This window comes from Schistocerca cancellata, chromosome 3 (assembly GCF_023864275.1).
Source record: "Schistocerca cancellata isolate TAMUIC-IGC-003103 chromosome 3, iqSchCanc2.1, whole genome shotgun sequence".
In the NCBI taxonomy this organism is placed as follows: Eukaryota; Metazoa; Arthropoda; class Insecta; order Orthoptera; family Acrididae; genus Schistocerca; species Schistocerca cancellata.
Window position 1 is genome coordinate 583941356 of NC_064628.1, and position 24606 is coordinate 583965961.

A 24606-nucleotide genomic window follows, 5' to 3' on the forward strand; every position below is an offset into this window, starting at 1 on the left:
GAGGTCCTTATGGTTCTCAGCACCTCATATAATTCAGTATGCAAAGGGATGTCAAGATTTGCAAGAGGTATTTACTGATGACATGTAGTGGTTCTAACAAAAGAGACAAGTGAAATGGTACCACAGGCATATTGATTTAAGAAACATGTTGAAAACTTACTGAATCATGGCATTCCAACAGCAGTGATAACACAGATGGGGGCCTCTGAACCATTAGAGGAAAAAAATTGGTAATGTACTAAAGACCCTCAAGCAAAACAAGGCTCCAGGAGATAGTGGTATCACAGCTGAGAGTCTCTGTTTCGGATGTGAAACATTGTTGGATGCTTTGAAGCTGTTAATATCTACCATTTGGACAGCAGAAGTAATTGCTGAAGAATGGAAGGGAGCAATTATGTGTCTCATCTTCAAGAAGGGTGATGCTGAGGGATTTCATTACTTGAAGCTGCTTATAAAGTCTGAACAAAGCTGCTGCTAAACTGTATGAAACCATTAGCTGAAGCAGTTATTGGTCACTATCAGTGTGGCTTTGTGCCTGGATGGTCAACTCCTGACCACCTTGAGGCAGCCGATAGAAAAATTTTACAAGTTTGACCAGGTATTACACCTCATGTTCATTGATTTTTGACAAGCTTATGACAGCAATGACCGCTCCATGTTATGGAAGATGTTACGGGAGTTTCACATCGCACCGAAATACATCTGACTAATTGCAACTTGCTACTCACAGTCAACTGGTCAAGTGCGGTTAGGCAGCCATCGCCACCATTCAGTATATGAAATGGATTGAGACAAGCCGACCCATTGGCACAAATACTGTTCAACTTGGCCTTACAAGAAGTAATCTGTGACACTCATTGAATAACAGAAAAGGAGATAGTGGGAGCAGACACAATCCCGGAATTTGCTGATGATGTAGGGAGTCTTGGTGACACCCTGGAGCAAGTATGCGCTGACACTTCCTGATTTCTCTACACTGCAAAGAAAGTTGGGATGGAGGTGAATGAGGATAGAACCAAATATCTCATTGTATCAAACCGTCAAGCTCTCTTTCCTTCTGTTCTGTTTGATTGGCGTACCTTTGAATAAGTTCAAGAATTCAAGTACCTGAGTTCTGTACTGACTTAAGTGAAGTGACAAAAGAAGTGCATCAGTGAATAGTAAATAACAATCACATTTTCTTTATGCTGAACAGTTTATTCAAGTTATGACTGATATCACAGAAGAACAAGATCCAACTGTACATGACACTAGTAGTGTAACCGGTACTTTTATGTGGTTGTGAAACCTCGGCGACATCAGCAACAGAAGCAGCAATGTGTTCCTGTGAGTGGAAGGTACTTTGAAATATCTATGGACCTGTCTGCAGTACCATAGAGGGTAAATGTGAATGAAGAACAAAAGAAGACCTATACCAGTGGTTTTGAAATCCACACATTGACTGAATATTAGGGCACAAGAGGCTAAAGTGGATGGGCCACATCCTTCAAGCTGATAGATCCCTCCCATACTGAGTTCTCCATCCTCACCCTGCTGGGATCGAGCGAGGTAGTGCCGTGGCTAGCACATTGGACTCACATTCGGGAGGACGGTGGTTCAAACCCATTTCCAGTCATCCTGATATAGATTTTCCGTGATTTCCCTAAATCACTTCAGGCAAATGCCGGGATGGTTCCTGTGAAAGGAGATGGCCGATTTCCTTCTCCATCCTTGACACAGTCCAAGCTTGTGTTCTGTCTCTTATGACCTCGATGTCAATGAGATGTTAAACCCAATATTCATTTCTTCACCCTGCTGGAAAACAGCCAAGGGGATGTCCAAGGACACAGTGAACAATGAAAGGATTGATATTAACAATCCTTACAAAAGTGGAGCTGACAGTGGTGGATAATGAAGCTAGAGGCAACAGTAGAATACCATCTGCAATAGATACTTCCTCTGTAAAACTGTCTGACCTCTTTTTTAATTGTGCTTTTTGTAATGTGTTCTTTTATTTTTTTTATAGAATGATGTTTTGTCTCCCCTCATAGAGTGGTTAATTGATTTGTTTTTCAATTGTAGGTCTTAAAGGCATGTTGAGTGCAATGAATGATGATGTAAATGAAGATGGTAATCTAATAATTGTGGGTGAGTGGAACACTTTCGTAGGGGTAGGAACAAAAGACAGAGTTATGGGATAATATGACCTCAGTAGTAAGACTGAGAGATGAGACAGGGTAACTGAGTTCCGCAATCAATTTCAGCTAGGAATAGCAAATACAGTGATCGAGAATCACAGAAAGATGAGTTATTTTTGGAAAAGGTCTGGAGACACAGATATATTCCAGTTGTATTATGTGTTGCCAGATGCAGATTCTGAAATCAGACATTGGTTTGTAAGGGATACCCAGGACCTGATGTAGACTCAGATCATAATTTAGTGAAGATGAGGAGTAGATTGAAGTTTAAGAGAATCAAAGTGGAAAGAAGTAGGATACTGAGGTCCTGAGGAAGGATGATGCACATTTGAAGTTCTCTAAGGCTGTGGATACACATTAATGTGACCGCCTGTCAAAAGCCTGAATAACAACCTTAACAACCTTCTGCAGCATGGACTGCTGCAAGATGTGCAGGAAGAATGTCATTGTGGTTCTGGAAGGCACTGACAGGGATGCGGGGTCATGGCAGCTCCAGTGCTGTAGTCAGCTCTGTTGAGTATTCACGGCACTAACAGCTTGATCTTGGTGGTCCCACAGATTCTCGATTGGGATTAAATCTGGGGAGTTTGGTGGACAGGGCAGTACAGTAAATTCATCCTGGTGCTCTGTGAACTGTGCATTTACACTGCTAGCCCTGTACCGTATCGCACTGTCCTTCTGGTAGGTACTATTGTGTCAAGGAAAAACAAACTGCATGTAGGGGTGTACACAGTCCCCAAGGATAGATGCGTACTTATGTTGATCCACTGTGCCTTCCAGAATGATGCAATTACCCAGAGAATGCCACGAAAACATTCCCCAGACTGTAACACTCCCTCCTCTGACCTGGACCATTACACCGATTGTTGCAGGGTACTCGCTCTTAGACATTTCCTACTGTACATGCCAACAGCCATCCCGACCAGTAGAGCATAAAAGATGATTCATCTGCAAAGGGCACCTGTCGCCACTCAGTGGATGTCCAGTTGCAGTATTGGCATGCAAATTCCAGCCATCATTGCTGATGAACAGCAGTCAGCATGGGTGCATGCACCAGGCAACTGGTGTGGAGATTCGTTTGCAGCAATGTTCGTGGAATGGCCATTGAGTAGACATTGTGGATAACCTCTTGCTTCATCTAGGCAACGAGTTGCTCAACAGTTGCATGCCTATTCACCCACACACATCTGCACAGCTGTCATTCGCCTCTGTCATCTGTGACCCATGGTGCACCACAGATTGTCTCAGATAGCATTATTTTGCCATGCATTGTATACTTCAATGAAAGCAGCATGTGAACAGTTTACAAACATTCCTGTTTTGGAAATTCTTTTACCTTTTGTCCAAAAGCCAATGATTGTACCCTTTTGGACATCAGATAAATTGCTCCATTTCTGCATTGTGATGACTGCACTGTTTTTCACATCCACCCAACATGTTTTATATGCCCTCCACTGCTAGAAAAGCCACCTGATGTCTGTGAGTGGTTATTGCATGTTGATGTGACGCATAAGTGGTGGTCACATGAATGTGAAAGGGCTGTGTTCTTCGTTAATGAACACTAATCAGCAATTCAGTTAAAGAGGGGTGGACATAACTAAAAAGAACATTCACCAAAGTAGAATAGACAACTATAGGTACAAGGAAGGCAACCATAAATAAACCTCCAGCAACCTCCTTCAACTGATCAATGAAATGAGGTGGTACAGAAAAGTTTGGAAAAAGGCAAGAATATCACAACATAAGTCACTTATGATTTAAATAAATAGGAAATTCAGGAAAGCTAAGGCAAAACGGGTGCAGGAAAAAATGCAACAAAATTAAAAAAGAAATGCTCGACAGAAGGACTGATTCAACATGTAGAAAAGTTGGAACAACTTTATGTGAAATTGAAAACAGAGGCCTCTATATTAAGAGCGCAAGAGGAATTCCACTGTTAAGTGCGGAGCAGAAAGTGAATAGATGTAAAAAAACTGGCTGATGATGTGATAGAAGAAGTAGTGTGAATCAATATTGAAGACTTTGGAGATCCAGTATAAGTGTCAATGTTTAACAGAGCTCTGGAAGATTTGCGCTCAAACAAGGTGAAAGGCACGGGCAACATGCCTTCGGAATTTCTAAAATCATTGGTGGGAAGTGGTTTTATTAACTGTTGAAGTTGGTGTGTAGATTCTATAATACTGGAGACATACCATCAGACTTTCCGAAAAAATTTCATCCTCACAGTCCCAAACATAGCAATGGCAGATAAATGAAAGACGTGCTGCACAGTCAGTTTAACAGCTTATGCATCCATGTTGCTAACAAGAAAAGTATACCGAAAATGGAATAGAAAATTGAGGATCTGTTAGATGATAATCAGCATGGCTTTAGAAAATGGAAAGTACCAGAGAGGTAGTTCTGATGATGCACTTGATAATGAAAGCAAGATTCAAGAAAAATCAAGTCACGTTCATGGGATTCATTGACCTAGAAAAAGGATTCTACAATGTTCAACATTGCAACATGTTTCAGGTTCTCGAGAAAATAAGTACAAACTACAGGGAAAGACGTCTAATATTGAACCTAGTGGGAACAATATGAATGGAAGACCAAGAATGAAGCACTTGGATTAGATTGGTGTAAGACAGGGATGTAGTCTTTTGCCCTTACTGTTCAATCTGTACATTGAAGAAGTAATGAAAAAAAGAAAAGAATGGTTCTGTAGTGGAATTAAAATTTAGGGTGAAAGGGTATCAAAGGTAAGATCTGCTGATGATATTGCTTTACTCAGTGAAAGTGAGGAATAACTGCAGGACGAGTGAAATGCAATGAACAGAGTAATGAGCAAACACTAAGAATTGAGAGTAAACTGCAGAAAGTCAAAAGTAATGAAGAGTAGCAAAAACGAGATTAACAATAATCTTAACATCAAAACTGGGTACCACAAAGTAGACTGCATCAATTCTGCCACTTCGGAAGCAAAATGACAGCTGAAGTAAGGAGGACATAAAAAGCAGACTAGTACAAGCAAAGAGGGCATTCCTGGCCAGAACCTAATAGTATCAAGCGTCAGCCTTAATTTGGCGAAGAAATTTCTGAGACAGTGCATTTTGAGCTAGCGTTGTAAGGAGGTGAATCATGGACTGTGGGGAAACTGAAAGAGAAGAAAAACAAAATATTTGAGATTCTGTGCTACAGAAGGATGTTGAAAATTAGATGAAGTAATAAGGTAACAACCAAGGACATTCTCCTTAATTGGTGAGGAGAGGAACAAGAAGAGGAGATAGGTTGACAGGACGTGTTAAGATGTCAACGAATAATTTCCATGTTACTTGAGAGAACTGTAAAAGGCAAAAACTGTCTTCTCCAGAAATACATGTAACCTGAAGACAACGTAACAGCAATAACTAAAAGCCCAGAAACATGCATGTCCAAAATTGCATGTCATACAGAGACTAGACTCCCACAAAGTGGTAAAGCTATTGCTTACATCATAAAACATAATTAAAGAATGAAACTAGTACTTACCAAAATTTCACATTGGAAATCACCAGCTAGTGAGGCGATCTGACGTTTGTCAAATGAAAATTTGCTGTCAGTGCACATCACTGTTTACACTATTAAGTATGCTGGTGCCTGTGATCAGGGCTTGTCAAGTAAGAATAGTTAAAATCCAGAAATAAAACCAATCGAATAAAATGATAGGCCATGATACAGGCTGCATGCTGACTGTTAGGAAATGAAGAGTGTGAACACCAGGAAAACAAGGCAGGTAATGTGTACGCTGAGGTCAATGTATGCTTGCAGCACAAACAGCCAATAAGCTACCACAGTTACCACAAAATTAAGAAATGCAGCAATGAGAAATAAAGGAACATAAAGGACACTACTGCAAAGTAAAATGTGCTGACATACATTAAAACCCTTGTGAGACCACAAGTACATTATCATTTGAACAGTAATAAAGTTAATGCATAAACATGTTTTGATGAACATACATGACAATGAAAGAGACTAGGGCGTGGGTCATCATATAGTGAAAACCACACTGTAACTGTCTTCACAAAATATACAACAGAGGAATGAACACTTTTGCACAAATAATGTATATTAGAATTTTGAGGGATGATCAACTGGCAAGGGCTACAGGCAAGCAAGATGCAGCTAGCCGTTCAGTAAACTTCCATCCTTGAACTCTAGATATTTAAAGCTGTCTAGTTCTTCCTGAAGATCCAACTTGGGGCCTCCGAATTCTCTGTGCAAAATAACTTGTCTTTTTCCAATTTTGGGGGGTATGGGTGTTTTTGTTCTGTACAGGAGATCCTTCCTTTATTTTATTTATCCTTTCATTGTAATTTGGTACTAGTTTTTACATGCTATTGTAGGCATTTGTTTTTTGTTTGTTTTTATTTTTTGAACTTAAAATTAGCTCTTTATTTTTAAACTTTTTCTTTGTAATTTTTTAACCAATAATTTTTTTTTTAATTTCTGTTTCTTGATTCTTAAATGTTTATCTTTAAATTTTTATCTCAAATCTTGAAATCTGTAATGACTCATTCCATCACGTGGCCCCTTGGAACCAGAGAATAAAACAGAAATCATGGTGGTACAACGTTGCTCCTGTAGAGGTGCTGTGGACCAAAGGAAAAGTGGAAGGGAAATGCCTGTAGAATAGAAAAATATAATGAAGATGATGAATGATGATCTTAAGAAAATACTCCCATTCACAGTGACATTTTATAGTCTAGTGCTGCAATTACAAATAAAAGCTAATTTCATCTATCTTAAGATGAAATTTCCTTTGTACTAGAGTGAGCTTGAGAAGGCAGAAATTGTAGGGGAAGACAGAGATCAAAATGTATAAACAAGTAATTGAGTATGCTTGGTGTAAGTGCTCCTCTGAGATAAGAGATTAGCACAGGAGAAGAAACCATGATAGATTAGATCAGAAGAATGAAGACTACCTCCATGCCCTTAGTTATTGAAGACAACCCAATGGCACAGATCAAGTTATCTGAAACAGCAAATTGTCTATTTTAGACCCTCCATTAGATTTCTACTCAGAGGACTGTTACTAGCTTTGGGAAAGGTAAAGCAGATTGATTTATGGTGAGGGTTATCCGTATTTGACACTTCAATTAAGACATTTTTGAAATCTCGTAATAGTTTCAAATCTGAAGAGAAGGACCTTGTTTAGTGCTGATATTGGAAGTTATCCCCAAATTTTTCAAATGAAGTTAGTATAAAAATTTGGCAATATACATTCCATATCTTTTCTGAATTAAGACTTGAGGTTTTGAAAATATTTACCATATTTTTTTTTCAGGAGCTCACCAACTGCTGGGACTGATGTATGGTACCGTGTCCCAGTAAGATGAAGCATGAGATAACATCTTTGTATTTACAAAAGATGTTTTATGTTCTTTTGTAATGCTATGTTCTGATTTTCTTAGTTTTTTGCATGTGATATTATGTTTACGGGTAGTTCAGTGCCTTGACATGCTGCAGATAGTATGCCCTATGGCAGATGGAATGGTGGTCTGATGCAATGTTTACGTAATTTTTTGTTCAAAATTCCTCCACGTAAAGGATGAGGTACCACTAGACTATCTTTATCTTTCCATTAATTATTTCGTTTTCAGTTGTGATCATATGTATAAATTTTTGACAGTGCACACCTAACAACTGCTTCTTTTCCTGCTGTGGTATTTTAAATACTGAACTGAGGAGGGTCACACATTATTTAAGCACAGGACTTGGATCCAAGCGGAGCAGTGTTCAACCCTCCCCTTTTAGACATCCAAGTTCAGCCTTCCTGTTGTTTCCCAAAACTGATTAAGGTGAATACTAGGGTGACTCATTGGAAGACAGTCAATTTTATTTCTCTTTGTTTTCCTATCTGGACTGGTGTCCATATCTTGAGATCTAGTTCAGATTTTACACTGAAAAGTATAGTTGGTTCCCACCATACAGCAGAGACGCTGAGTAGCAGAAAGGCACAACAAAAAGACTGTCTGAAAGTCAGCTTACAGCCAGGAAGGCCTCTGTCAAAAGTAGACAACATACGCACATGCACACACTAATGCAAACACAACACACACACCTACACATATGACCACAGTCTCTGGCAGCTAGAGCCAGACTGCAAGCACCAGAGCATTATGGGAGAGGCAACCAGGTAGGGGTAAGGAGGATGCTGGGGCTGGGAGGTGGAGGGATAGCAGGGTAAGGGTCAGGGACAGTAAAGTGCTGCTAGGAGTGTTCAGGGACGAGATGGAGAGTGGGCCAGCTAGGTGCAATTGGGAGGTTAGACAGAGGGTTGGGGGAAGGGGGGAGGGGAGGTTGCGGAAAAGAAGTAAAAAGACTAGTTGCATTGGTGGAATAGAGGGCTGTGTAGAGAGAGAAGCTCTTTAACAAGTCCTGCATGATTGAATTTGAGGTTGGGGCAAAAGGTGAGACCATTGGAAAGGACTGATACTTCTGTGAGGCTAAGGCTTTTGGAGGAAAGGTTCATGACTGTGTTTCGTGTCTGTTTATGTTCTAGATTCTGTGTGCTGGTGGGAGGGAGTTTTGGAGGGTAGGGTAAGTGTAGTAGGTCCGGCCACAGAGGACCATTCCCCTCCTGACTCAGGATTGGAGCAACTGAATCACATTCTCCACCAGGGTTTCAGCTACCTCTTTTCGTGCCCTGAAATGAGAAATGTCCTACTCACTATCCTTTCCACTCCTCCCACAGTGGTGGTGTTCTGCCGCCCACTGAACCGACACAGTATTCTCGCCAGCCCACACAACCCCTGTTCCCAGCTCATTGCCTCATGGCTCTTATCCCTGTAATAGACCTAGTGCAAGAACTGTCCCATTCATCCTCCATCATCACCTACTCCTGTCCTGTCACAAACATTAGTCTTTGGATCTACAAGCTAAGTTGCAAACACTGTGCTGCACTCTACGTGGGCATGATAACCAAAAAGCTGTCTCTCTGCATGAATGGCCACTGACAAACTGTGGCCAAGAAACAAGTGGACCACCCTGTTGCTGAGTAGGCCTCCCAACATGACACCCTTGATTTCAGTGACTGCTTCACAGTTTGTGCCACCTGGATCCTTCCTACCAGCAGCAGATTTTCTGAATTGTGCATGTGAGACCTCTCCCTGCAATATATCCTGTGTTCCCATAACATAGCCTCAACCTTCGTTAGTCATTGTCCATACCCATCCAGCCCCTTCCCTGTTCCCATTCCAGCACTACACATCACTCTATTCCACCAACACAACCAGTCTTTCTACTTCTCTCCTTTTCTGCAAGCCCCCTCCCCTGCCTCCAGACTGTACCATTTAACCTCCTCACTCTCCACCTCATCCCTGCACGCTCTCAGCAGCACTTCACTGTCCCTAACGCCTACCATGCTATCCCTCCCCCTCCCCACCCCAAACTCCTCCTTACCCCCACCCGGTTGCCTCTCCCATAATGCCCTGCTGCTCGCAGTCTGGCTCTAGCTTCCAGAGGTTGTGGTCATCTGTGTGAGAGTTGTTTTTGCGTGTGTGTATGTTGTCTACTTTTGGCAAAGGCCTTGTCGGCCGAAAGTTAACTTTCAGACAGTCTTTCTGTTGTGCCTTACTGGGACTCAGCATCTCTCTTATATGGTGAGCAACAACCATCCTTTTCATTATATTGTTACATTCCATCCTGGATTTTCCATTGTTTAATTTTGAAGTTATATGCTCTTATTTTCCTTGTTCTTCCTAGAGACTGATGAGTGAGAAACTGCTACCTGACACAGTAATCACATATCACTGCCTGAAACTCACTTTCTGCAAGAAATTGAACCTCATATCTGTTTGAAAAATCTGGAGATACATGTTCTCAACCAGTTTGCTCATGCTTATTCCTGTACAGGATTGCTTAACTTTGACAAGCCTGCCAGTCATATTCAAGTGACTGCTTGATGTCATCAGAGTTTTCTGACGATCACAACTCTAACAGGAGAGCTTCTTCTGTGATTTTTCACCATGACATCTCACAATGGCCACATGAAATTGATTATCAGCTATGTTACCAAATACAACTATTTTTAAGTCAAGTGCAGGGTCAGAGAGCAGATATGTCATCTCTGATGTAGGCTATTTGGGAAATTATCTTGGTAAAAGTCATTATATAATTACAGTTAGAAGTGCAAGCAACATTTTGGACCACAATATCAATTATGCAATTGAAGGTGGCATCACAGTCATTGCAGGTAATGCTTCTCATTCGTGCAGTGTATTAATGCAGAAATTGGAGAGTCATTCAGAAGAGAGAAGTGGCCACATGCTTTCATTTAATTACATGTGAAAGCAATAGTAAATGACCTACCTGGCCATTATGGTCAAATGCTGACAATTAAACTTGACAAGCAGTTAAGAAATATCATAAAAGAAAAATAACTACATCAGAAACATAAACAGAGACTTGGTGGCTTTTCCTTACTTCCTTCTTTCTTTCTCATTCATCATGGGATCTATGGAACATGATTAATGACAGCAAAGCAATACAGCTTGTAGTTGTGCTTAAACAAGAATGCTCCTGAGGAATAGAGAACATACATAAGTCTAACAATATAATGAAAGTCACTAGTGGGAGTTTTACAATTTAAAAAATAGCTATATGTAACTAAGTTTATACTGCTACATGAAGTTGCTGGTAATAGTTGTGTGTGTGTGTTGTGTGTAATTTTTTTTTTTCTCCAGTTTTGATTGGTCAGGTCAGACACAACTCCATACTACACGTTCCACCAAAGTGGAGGTGAAAGCTGAGGTTTCTGGTACAGCACAAATGGTATTCATGTGGTGGGAATTACTTATGGATGATGAGGGCACAGTTAAACTCACTTGTGCTCCAGCTTGGGCGCATCCTGATGGTGTAAAGCAGCCTTGGCGGGACCACTGGATGCAAGCAGTATATTACTTGCCAAAGGAGTTAACTGTTACAAATGGGGAAACTCTGACACTGTACACTAGCCATGATGAGTTCTCCCTCTGGTTTGATCTATTACCATCTGCAGACAATATTAGGTAAGACCACATTTATATTAATACAGCAAATAAGTACACCTTGTTGCAGTTGCTACTGAACTACAACCAATTTAATATATTTAATAAATTCTAATCAGTTGCAGATTGTAATTTCTTGTAGTTATTTTATGAATTTTGCTCCAGGCTGTAAAATTTACCAGCCAAAACTGAACAATTTCATCATGGTGGTTAATGATAATAGAGATTAGGTGTTATGCTTAAGGATAATCCCTACTAATCCACTTCTAAAAGTGCTTTAGCTCATTAACTAGAAGCTGCTTCTGTTTGAAACAATTATGCTACCTCAGAGTAAAAGTTACATAAATACAGTACCTGAACTTAAATGCAATCTTATTTTTGATTTGTTTTGAAAATCTGCATTATGCAAACACTATTTATTTGTTTCAACATGTATGAGACATTTTCTGTGGGTCAAATTTTATTTCTTTGAAGTATAATATGAAGTTTATGATCATTAACGTATTGTAGGCCTGAAAATTACAACATGAGCATTTTGTTTGGTTTGTTTCAATTGATCACCTCCCTTTTTGTTGTTGTTTGACAGCATGTCATCTGCAAAGTAGTCACAAGAAAAATTTTTTGTGCGTTTCTGAAGTACTGTTTTGTGGGTAGTGGTAATTTGTTACTGTACTTACTTCTTGTGTCATGTTGCATATCTATGGTGGATCTCTCTCTTTCTACTGCTATTGAGTTCACTGTTTCCACACTGTTGTTTACAACATTTTGCACACAACTTTACTTAGCACATGTTTTGCACCAAACATGACAAAATGTGTTTTGAGCAGACGTTTCTGTCTCCATACTGTTACTGTGTTTAATGTGGCACTAATTTTGAATGTTTCAAGAGAACTGTTACAAATAGTTCTCTCTCTCTCTCTCTCTCTCTCTCTCTGTGTGTGTGTGTGTGTGTGTGTGTGTGTGTGTGTGCGCGCACGCGTGTGTGTGTGTGTGCGCGCGCGTGCGTGCATGCGCGAGTGTGCCTATAAAATGAGAGAGAGAGAGAGAGAGAGAGAGAGAGAGAGAGAGAGAGAGAGCTGGAAAGTACGGTTAACTGATAGATTCCAGTTTTAGGGAATTGTGCTGTGGAAGTGTTCTTAGTGTTCAGATTTTTCTATGCAGCATTGTTTGTGTGGAATATTTTTAGTCCTCATGTGGTTGTTTTTTTTAATTTTTATTTTAAGTATGTTACCCACTCTGTGGGCATTCGTTTTCATCTGTGTTAATATGTGCCATGCTGTTTTCTTTGTCAGCTGTACCTGGTTTTGTGTGTTTGTCAAGTGTTTGTGTTCCTGGTTCTCTGTTGTGGCTGGTGTTTTTACAGGGTTTGCTCGTTTTTCATATGGTTTTTAATTTTTTTATGCAGTTTGTGTAGTATTTGTGTGTTAGACCCTTTCTCTACAGCTATCAGGTGTATTGTGGTTGGTTGGTTGGTTTAAAAGGTGGGGGGGATCAGACTGCTTAGTCATCACTCCCTGTATTGTGTTTAGTTGCTGTGTGTAACCCTTTCTCTCTGGTTATCAGGTGTACTTTGTTTAGTTGCAGTGCATAGTTGAGTTTATCCAGTGGAGTTCTGTTGAGCCTGTGTATCATGTATCTGAAACGTGAGAGTTTGTGTGCCTAGGAGTGAATGGAAGAGTTATGAATGGTTGTACTGGTGGCTGTAGGTTTACTGAATATTCTAAAATTATGTTTTACGTTAGTTGTTGATTTTGTATGTAGTAATGTCTAAGAAATTAAGTTTGATTTCTACTTATAAACATTAAGAACACCTACACAGACAAATTCTCCAAAGCTGGAATCGGTCAATTAACCTGCAGTTAATGCCAATGTGTCTACATATCCCTAACATGCATAAATTTCAAAACAAAATACCCTGAACATTTCTGAGCCTTAAAAAGTAACAGTACACACTCGACTTTTGCAAATCATCTCATACAAGAAAACCACCACCCAAACAACATTGAGACTGAACTTAAGATCCTCAGAGAAAGCAATAGTCACTGTCAGAAATTCGCAGTAAGGGAGAACTATCACATACAAAAGGCAATAATACAAGGAAAATAAGGCTTGAATGAAAATACAACAATGTGCAACAAAATGCTATTTGGAACACTCGGTGAAGTACCGGGTGATCAAAAAGTCAGTATAAATTTGAAAACTGAATCAATCACGCAATAATGTAGATAGAGAGGCACAAATTGACACACATGCTTGGAATGACATGGGGTTTTGTTAGAACCAAAAAAATACAAACGTTCAAAAAATGTCCGACAGATGGTGCTTCATCTGATCAGAAGAGCAATAATTAGCATAACAAAGTAAGACAAAGCAAAGATGATGATCTTTACAGGAAATGCTCAATACGTCCACCATCATTCCTCAGCAATAGCTGTAGTTGAGGAATAATGTTGTGAACAGCACTGTAAAGCATGTCCGGAGTTAGGGTGAGGCATTGTCATCGGATATTGTCTTTCAGCATCCCTAGAGATGTCGGTTGATCACGATACACTTGCGACTTCTGGTAACCCCAAAGCCAATAATTGCACGGACTGAGGTCTGGGTACCTGGGAGACCAAGCATGACAAAAGTGGCGGCTGAGCACACGATCATCACCAAACGACGCGCGCAAGAGATCTTTCACGTGTCTAGCAATACTTGTTTTTTTTGTTGTCCCCCCCCCCCCCCCCAATAAAACCCCATGTCATTCCAAGCTTGTGTGTCAATTTTTACCTCTCCATCTACATTATTCCGTGGTTTATTAATTTTTCAAATTTATACTGACTTTACGATCACCCGGTATACTAAGGTACTTCCCCACATAAAACATAATAATCAGCCAGTCCCAAATATCTAAAAACACCTGTTTTCTCAATCCCCACCCCCCTCTTTCCAGCTCTCTCTCCTAATCATCATTTCACACACACACACACACACACACACACACACACACACACACACACACACACACACACACACACAAATGCTGTGGGCATTTTCATGTCACCCTCCCATCCCAACCTCTTTATAGCCCATCAAGAGGAAATCTTCATAGTCTCTGGTTCAGGTTTATGAAGATATCTTCATGATCTGGACTCAGGCTCAAGATACACTTTCCTCAGTCCTTCACAAACTCAACAACTTCTCTCCCGTCTTCTTCACTTGGTCCTCCTAAACCCAGCATGTTGTCTTCCAAAAAGTTCACCTCCTCTCCTCTGATGACTTCATCCACACACCTGTCCAAGTTAATCATGCCAACCACAACAGTACCTGCATTTCGAGAGTGCGCCATCATTTACACGTAAAAAATCTCCTCCCTTACAGCCTGGCCATCTGAGGATGATGTATCTGCAGTGACTGGAACTGCCTTTCCTAGTAAGCTGATAGTCTCGCAGAGGCCTCCTCCAACAGGCACTTTCCCCAGATCTAGTCCAAAAACAAAATGTTTGTGCCATTCCACATACACCCCAAATCTTCCCATTCACACAGTACTGGTACTTCATTGCTCAATAACATGCTGTCAGAATAGTATCTGATGATCACCTGTGATCATCTTGTAGGCATATGTTTAAGGAGTTACGCATTTCAACTAGTATTTCACAGTATATTTATTCCCTTATGAAGCTTTTTGTAAGTTATACACTGCAGTACAAAAGGAACAGTGATGTACAAATTATAATACCACAAGAAAGAATGACATCAGTGATGTCACATTGTCATCGTTACCACAGAAAGGGGTGCACAATGCTGCAACAAAATTTTTTATCACTTACCCGGTGATACATAGCAAAGTAAAATTTGAAAATAAACTGAAAAAGTTTCTCCTTGACAACTCCTTCTATTCTGTAGAAGAATTTCTATTATTGTAACGTCTAAAAGATGATAGGAATTACTAACTCACATCTGTACCTTGTGAGTGATCAGCCTGAAAGTGTATTTACAAAATAATTTGTGACGTGAATGACTCATTCCACATCAGTACAATTTATCATGCAAATGATCCGTGGAACAAACTCACTAACTGCGTAACCAGGGTGGAAAGGGGGCTATAATCAGCTTAGTTCGTGAAGTGAAGTGATATAAATTCTTACTTGATGGGTATTATACTCATGGCAGAATCAGTAAGTACAACTTTTAAATTATAATTGTTTGTTAGAACGTCATCTACATAATATGTTTTGCTTGAAAGATCTAATTATCAAATTTTGTGATTCTCATCAAAATGTTTAAATTGCCCTCATAAAAAGAAACAGCTGTCCTCTTTCAAGTGTAAATCGTATTAAAAGTTTTCAGCTTTTCGGTAACCAGTGTGGACCTGTTATAGGCTATCCGTTTAGTTGTTCCACTGGAAATGTGATTCGCAAAACACTATCTAAAGGATGAGCCAATCTTCAATTCTTAAATGGTATAAAATGTCAAGATTCTAAACAGTGGTTGAAATTAAAAATTCCTAGCTAAAATTGTAACCTCTCTTTGTTTCCTATAAACCAGGTGTTCATAACATGACACTCAAACAGTTCTGTTTGCTGCCACAGGACACATGCATGACTCTGTCTCCTCGAGGAAACGACTTCTTTTAAATTAAGTTGGCTCTCACCTCTGCATTTACTTCCATCTCATTTTACTTTTCCTGGATACAAGTATAATTTATGTAATTTGTTGTACTCTCATTATCACAACTGAGCAAGACAGTGCAGTTGTAAGACATTGGACTCACATTCGGCTTCGAATTCCTATCCAACCATCGAGATTTGGGTTTTCCGTGATTTCCCCGAATTGTTTAAGGTCAGTGCCAGAAGGCTCCCATGAAAAGGACACATCCAATTTCCTTCTCTGTCCTTCTTTAATCTGAGCTTTTGTTCCATGTGCAGTGACCACATTGTTGTTGAAATGTTAAGCCCTAAACTTCCTCACATGACCTTGTAGTCAATCTTCATCATTTATGTTGTTAGCATTATTCTAAATTATTTCTGATTAATGTTAGAACAGTTATTTCAGAAGAAAAATATTGCAGTTGTAAAATGTATTGTAAAGAAATGGTATGTATGTAGCTCATGTTCATCTACAATATTCTCTCCTTCATTAGTGCTGTTTGTGATAAATATTTATATATGCGGTCAACATAGTTTTCACTGTGAATCTTTTGTGCTGAGGCTTCAATTTATATTTTATTTTTCTTTGTACTAGGCATGAAACAAATTCTTTACGTCCCATCTGTGATTGTGGTTTACATGTGATGGCCAGTCGAACCAGAATTGGCTGTATGAATGACAAATCTCGGCGTAGAAAGTTCATGTCCGCATTGAAATCTGCAGACATTGTCGACAAGATCTGTCTCTGCTTGAGTGATGGTTCCCTCCTGGGTCCTGTTGCAGCCAGCCTGGGAGCTAGACATGTTTACTGTGTTGAAACATACAATCTTGCACGACAGTTTCTGCATGATTATTGCATAAGCAACAATCTGGAAGATCGTGTGACCATAGTGGCATCACCAGAAGATTTGTTAAAAGTTGAAGGTCTTGCCAAGCAGGTATGTATTTCACTATGAACTGCAGATTTGTATGTTTATTATTTACTATTTTAAGTGTTTCTGTAGGCAGTACTTGGAAATTTCACACCCTGAAGGTAATTTATTCCATCTACATATCACTTGATGTTTATGTCATTGTACTTGGAGAGTACTTATCCGTCTTTGTAGATTCTGTAGTGGATAGACTTGTATTACCTGTCTGTGATTATTATGGCATCCTGGCCCGGCGAGTCTGAAAGCCCGCCAGAAGGTGTGCACCTTGATGACGGCTGCCAGACAGCACTACTGTAATCTGCAAGTGTTGCTGTCCCGTTTCAGTGCTGGCTATGGAGACATGCCTGCTCTGCTGTCCTGTCAGTGCCCACTGCTGCTGTTAAAAGCCACCATCGCAGCCACTCAGTCAATCAGTTGTGGTTTCACTGCACTATTGTATTGATCTTGCTACACATTGATGTTTTGATTTGGGTTTGCTATGCCCTAGCCTTTTGGATCTTGGTCTGCTCATGAGTCTTGTTCATCCACCATCCCATCTCCATTGTGTGCCTTTCTCTCATTGTTGTCCATCTGTTTACTCTCTGATGGTTCACTGTTGCCAGTCGGCCAGTCTCCGGAGGCTCTTGAGTTGATTCTGGTCTTGTTCGATTCCGGTCACTATGATTGGCCATGAGATAAAAGCTTAGCAGTGTCCCACGGACACGACTTTTGGAACAGTAGCAGCAACAGCTGCACCTCCAGCAGCAGTGACTTACTCTATCATGGAATTTAGATTTTTTCCAGATTATCTACAGGTTCAGGCTTCCCAATCCACATCGAGGCTGTGGTCACTTCCCAGGTGGAGAACAGCAACAGCAGCAGCAAATTGGCTTGCTCCATCAGGGAATTCAAATTTTGTCAGATTGTCTACAGGTTCAGGCTTCCCAACCCACATCAAGGTTTGTTGGTCACTTTCCAGGCGGAGTACCACCCATCTGCAATTCCAACATTTAACAATGTCTAAGAGGAATGGCCCCCCATGAACCATGGACCTTGCCGTTGGTGGGGAGGCTTGCGTGCCTCAGCGATACAGATAGCCGTACCGTAGGTACAACCACAACGGAGGGGTATCTGTTGAGAGGCCAGACAAACGTGTGGTTCCTGAAGAGAGGCAGCAGCCTTTTCAGTAGTTGCAAGGGCAACAGTCTGGATGATTGACTGATCTGGCCTTGTAACACTAACCAAAACAGCCTTGCTGTGCTGGTACTGCGAACAGCTGAAAGCAAGGGGAAACTACGGCCGTAATTTTTCCCGAGGGCATGCAGCTTTACTGTATGATTAAATGATGATGGCGTCCTCTTGGGTAAAATATTCCAGAGGTAAAATAGTCCCCCATTTGGATCTCCGGGCGGGGACTACTCAAGAGGATGTCGTTTTCAGGAGAAAGAAAACTGGCGTTCTACGGATCGGAGCGTGGAATGTCAGATCCCTTAATCGGGCAGGTAGGTGAGAAAATTTAAAAAGGGAAATGGATAGGTTAAAGTTAGATATAGTGGGAATTAGTGAAGTTCGGTGGCAGGAGGAACAAGACTTCTGGTCAGGTGACTACAGGGTTATAAACACAAAATCAGATAGGGGTAATGCAGGAGTAGGTTTAATAATGAATAGGAAAATAGGAATGCGGGTAAGCTACTACAAACAGCATAGTGAACGCATTATTGTGGCCAAGATAGATACGAAGTCCACACCTACTACAGTAGTACAAGTTTATATGCCAACTAGCTCTGCAGATGACGAAGAAATTGAAGAAATGTATGATGAAATAAAAGAAATTATTCAGATAGTGAAGGGAGATGAAAATTTAATAGTCATGGGTGACTGGAATTCGAGTGTAGGAAAAGGGAGAGAAGGAAACGTAGTAGGTGAATATGGATTGGGGCTAAGAAATGAAAGAGGAAGCCGCCTGGTAGAATTTTGCACAGAGCACAACTTAATCATAGCTAACACTTGGTTTAAGAATCATGATAGAAGGTTGTATACATGGAAGAACCCTGGAGATACTAAAAGGTATCAGATAGATTATATAATGGTAAGACAGAGATTTAGGAACCAGGTTTTAAATTGTAAGACATTTCCAGGGGCAGATGTGGACTCTGACCACAATCTATTGGTTATGACCTGTAGATTAAAACTGAAGAAACTGCAAAAAGATGGGAATTTAAGGAGATGGGACCTGGATAAACTGAAAGAACCAGAGGTAGTACAGAGTTTCAGGGAGAGCATAATGGAACAATTGACAGGAATGGGGGAAAGAAATACAGTAGAAGAAGAATGGGTAGCTCTGAGGGATGAAGTAGTGAAGGCAGCAGAGGATCAAGTAGGTAAAAAGACGAGGGCTAGTAGAAATCCTTGGGTAACAGAAGAAATATTGAATTTAATTGATGAAAGGAGAAAATATAAAAATGCAGTAAATGAAGCAGGCAAAAAGGAATACAAACTTCTCAAAAATGAGATTGACAGGAAGTGCAAAATGGCTAAGCAGGGATGGCTAGAGGACAAATGTAAGGATGTAGAGGCATATCTCACTAGGGGTAAGATAGATACTGCCTACAGGAAAATTAAAGAGACCTTTGGAGATAAGAGAACCACTTGTATGAACATCAAGAGCTCAGATGGAAACCCAGTTCTAAGCAAAGAAGGGAAAACAGAAAGGTGGAAGGAGTATATAGAGGGCGATGCACTTGAGGACAATATTATGGAAATGGAAGAGGGTGTAGATGAAGATGAAATGGGAGATACGATACTGCATGAAGAGTTTGACAGAGCACTGAAAGACCTGAGTCGAAACAAGGCCCCCGGAGTAGACAACATTCCATTGGAACTACTGACGGCCTTGGGAGAGCCAGTCCTGACGAAACCTTACCGTCTGGTGAGCAAGATGTATGAAACAGGCGAAATATCCTCAGACTTCAAGAAAAATATAATAATTCCAATCCCAAAGAAAGCGGGTGTTGACAGATGTGAAAATTACCGAACAATCAGTTTAATAAGCCACAGCTGCAAAATACTAACACGAATTCTTTACAGACGAATGGAAAAACTAGTAGAGGCCGACCTCGGGGAAGATCAGTTCGGATTCCGTAGAAATACTGGAACACGTGAGGCAATACTGACCATACGACTTATCTTAGAAGAAAGATTAAGGAAAGGCAAACCTACGTTTCTAACATTTGTAGACTTAGAGAAAGCTTTTGATAATGTTGACTGGAATACTCTCTTTCAAATTCTAAAGGTGGCAGGGGTAAAATACAGGGAGCGAAAGGCTATTTACAATTTGTACAGAAACCAGATGGCAGTTATAAGAGTCGAGGGACATGAAAGGAAAGCAGTGGTTGGGAAGGGAGTAAGACAGGGTTGTAGCCTCTCCCCGATGTTATTCAACCTGTATATTGAGCAAGCAGTAAAGGAAACAAAAGAAAAATTCGGAGTAGGTATTAAAATCCATGGAGAAGAAATAAAAACTTTGAGGTTTGCCGATGACATTGTAATTCTGTCAGAGACAGCAAAGGACTTGGAAGAGCAGTTGAATGGAATGGATGGTGTCTTGAAGGGAGGATATAAGATGAACATCAACAAAAGCAAAACGAGGGTAATGGAATGTAGTCGAATTAAGTCGGGTGATGCTGAGGGAATTAGATTAGGAAATGAGACACTTGAAGTAGTAAAGGAGTTTTGCTATTTGGGGAGCAAAATAACTGATGATGGTCGAAGTAGAGAGGATATAAAATGTAGACTGGCAATGGCAAGGAAAGCGTTTCTGAAGAAGAGAAATTTGTTAACATCGAGTATAGATTTAAGTGTCAGGAAGTCATTTCTGAAAGTATTTGTATGGAGTGTAGCCATGTATGGAAGTGAAACATGGACGGTAAATAGTTTGGACAAGAAGAGAATAGAAGCTTTCGAAATGTGGTGCTACAGAAGAATGCTGAAGATTAGATGGGTAGATCACATAACTAATGAGGAAGTATTGAATAGGATTGGGGAGAAGTTTGTGGCACAACTTGACCAGAAGAAGGGATCGGTTGGTAGGACATGTTCTGAGGCATCAAGGGATCACCAATTTAGTATTGGAGGGCAGCGTGGAGGGTAAAAATCGTTGGGGGAGACCAAGAGATGAATACATGAAGCAGATTCAGAAGGATGTAGGTTGCAGTAGGTACTGGGAGATGAAGAAGCTTGCACAGGACAGAGTAGCATGGAGAGCTGCATCAAACCAGTCTCAGGACTAAAGACCACAACAACAACAACAAGAGGAATGGGTAACATATACATATTTACAATGGCTGAAACAGCACTTGTTGATAGGGGTTCTAAATGAAGCTCTCCAGTGGTTGCTCTGTCTTTTATGGACTTTCCCAGATACATTTTTCTTACTTAAGAAATTGGCTCCTTGAGAAGATGTGTTTTTCTTACCACTTTTAGGAGACAAGGACAGAGTCGATGATTCTTTGATTTACTTATTATTTCAGTCGAGTAATGTATCACAGTAATATGCCAGTGCAAATATATTTAACACTGCCAATGGTGTACATAAATGCATATCCAACTTTGCCATTAGCTCTGTCATCATTAATGGCAAAGTTCACCAAGGGTGGAGGGACTGATGATTTTGTAGTATAGGCCTTTTCAAAACTATAGTCATCATCATTTAGCAAAACTCTAAGGTGGAACTAGGATAAGGAGTGGTGTTGCAAGGTTGAGAGGCATTTACAAAAAAAAAAAAAAAAAAAAAATTATTTACACTTAATTCAACTGACAGTACATCCCCAAGGGTGTGCTCCCAGTTCCCATTCACAATCAGATCAATCATTTAAAGAAATACAGGATATAGTCCATCAACAATTAAAATACCAGCCCAATTAAAAAATCTCCAGTACTCCTCGCTGCTTAACCTTCAGCTTGAACAACTATATCAAGAATAACAAATTTGTGTCTTTAATGAATTTACTTTAAAATGAATGATAACTCTTTGAACTACCTTAAAAATAAACTCAAATCATTCACTGAAAACAATCTGATATCACGCGCTCTTGTTCCCACAGTTATCTCCAGCACAAAATACCAGAAACCCTCAAGTTGTTTTCACACTATAATAATTATTAACCACCAGAGGGAAGTATGCCAAAATTTACAATAATTAACATTAACGTTATCTGCACTGTCAACCAGTGCAATAAACAGTTTACAGAAATCTCCTATCTGCTGACCAACGATGAACAATACACTTTTGAATAGATCTTGTCTCTACTGCCAAGCAGTGAAGTAAACACAGTTACCTAAATTGTATGAACACTGGCTCACAGCAAATTTACACAAATTCCAGGTCAATAATTGACACCACAATAACCATCTTCATAAAAAAAATTTTAAAAAAAATGCAACTGAATAAGAAAATGGGTCCCCAAGACACACAAGAGATCTCTCATTACACAAAGACTTCCTTATCACAAACTGAAGCTGATGGGTACCAGCTCAAAATTGTCTGTTGATAATAAGTCCAACCGGTGGGTCCAGCTATGCTGTGGCTCGTTATGTGACAGACCCCTTGTGTGGCACAACTGCATACTAGTTGCCTGCTGTCTTAGAAGAGACTGCCACATCGACGGCTGTAAGCCGACCCCATAGCATTGCCAGTCTTTGCAGTGGCACAGTATGTTATTCGCACAGTGTGCACAGTCTATGCTGAGAACAGCAATAGGAGTTTTGTTGAATCGAGCATGTTTTATGAGGAGATAGTACCATCACAAAACTCAACTTACAGGGATAATATTTTCAGAATACTGAAGCACGTTGTATGAATTATATCTGCTATTAATTATAGAGCATCCGGCAGGGATGTCTTCAAAAAATTTGGCACTTAGATAACTGGTACACAAAATGTGTATCCATTCAAGTGCTGTGTCATTACTAGTTCCCCCCCCCCCCCCCCCCCCCCCTCAAAAAATCGTGCCGCAACATTAATGTATCTGTCGACAGTGCCCCTAAATGATAGCCAACAAAATATGTGTATTACCATATACTATAGATTAACTTCCAAAATAGGCAACATTCTTAAGAAAAGGATTAAGTAGGCTATGCACCAAGGGGACAGTAGGCAAGCTAGAATTTGGTTAACCACAAAGACTAGCAGCCCCTAATAAATCAAAATAGAGTTAATAAGATCAGCTGCAAAGAGTGTGGATCATACTAGACAGTGACAGACAACTAGATCAGTGTGTACTGAACAGCAGAAGCTGGAATCAACAACAAAATGGATCCACCTTTTGCAGCATTGTCTGGAAACCAGACGCAGTAATGTAGTAGAAACAGTAATACTCTGCTCTGGGCGCAATGGGTCATGTGGTGCTGCTTGATTCCCAGTACTGCGAGTTTTTCAGGAAGGGTCTTGTGGTGCAGCTTGATTTTCAGTACTGCAAGCACGCCACAAGGCTCTTCCCGAGAAACTGCTGAATGAACAGAGTTGTATAACTTCCACTCTTTCATACTTCCATACCTCAGTGGCTGCCCAATCCACTTTTGTTAAGGTATGCCCCATTGTAAAAGGACTTTCTGGTAATTTCTATGATTGTATATGTATTGTTTTGTATATTTAGTTTTAGCAGCTCATTGACCTGCTCATATTGTATAACGCACAGCTTGCTAGAGTGAGAGAGGTATGTGAGACAAACTTGGATCAGCAGGTTAATGACCCTGGGCTGGTACACCAGACATCCTGATCATGTTTTTTAGGCAGTTTTCTATGGCTAATTTAGACAGATGCTAAACTAGTTCCTAAATTTCTCCACAGAGAATGTGATACAGAAACAGTTCAAATACAATAACACATGGAACAAAGTTGAAACAGTTCACATACAGGTGGTGTATATGACTTCCCTCACTTACGTTACCTAGACGATTGTGATCTCAGTAAGGGCATCATGGCACAAAGTTAAATAACAAAATAAAATTTGCTAAATCTTGAGGATGCAGTCCTCGGGTCAGATGAGATAAATCGTAGGGAAAAGAAGGAAGTAGTAGTATTGGCAATTAATTGATGTGATGGTTGGTTGTAAATTCATTTCTTTGTTCATGTTTGTACCAGTATGCATAATAAGATCTTTACCAGTAGCGTTAGACAGTGTTCTGCTAACCTGAAAGATAAATCACAAAAATAAATAAGCTGTAAAAAAGGTGCAAAAATGTTGTGTTTCCAAGAAATAATCTTCATTAAGTATCCACAGTGAATAATACCACGTAATTTTAGTTGGTTAGTAGAAAGCATTAAATTTTCTTGTTTTAATGCATAGAATGAACACACCTCAATCAGTCTACTCTGATGTATAGTGTAATTTGCCAACAGCCATACCGCATTGGTAACACTTGTTCTCATCCGATCACCAAAGTTAAGTGCTGTCAGTCTTGGGTAGCACTTGGATGGGTCACTGTCTGGGTGTGCTGAGTGCTGTTGCCAAGCAGGATGCACTCAGTCCTTGTGAGGCCAATTGAGGAGCTATTTGACTAAGAAGTAGCTGCACCGATCACGAAAACTGACAATGGCCGGGAGAATGGTGCGCCTCCCCCCACCCCTCTTCCATATCTGCATCCAATCATATCTTAGGGCTGAGGATGACACAGCAGTCGGTCAGTACCATAGGGTCTAAAACGCCTGTTTGGCCCCGTATGCACATTCAGTGACGCGTTAGGGTTAAAGATGAGACACGGTGGTCGGTCAGTACCACTGGGCTTACCGGGCCTCTTCAGACAGTGTTTGTTTCGTCCATTTAGTGTAATGTAACAGCTCTGAATCTCATGTTAAAGTACACTGTACACAACTTTT

The 24606-nt window shown here is 40.3% G+C and overlaps 1 protein-coding gene across 1 annotated transcript in view; it reads left to right on the forward strand.

The window, feature by feature from the left end:
- LOC126175443 (protein arginine N-methyltransferase 7-like) overlaps window positions 1–24606 on the forward strand; it is a 108346-nt gene that overhangs the window by 74216 nt on the left and 9524 nt on the right. Inside the window, exons 5-6 of the mRNA XM_049922246.1 lie at window positions 10886–11209; window positions 16415–16757. Of these exons, the coding sequence (XP_049778203.1) occupies window positions 10886–11209; window positions 16415–16757 (667 nt within the window). The remainder of the gene's footprint in view (window positions 1–10885; window positions 11210–16414; window positions 16758–24606) is intronic.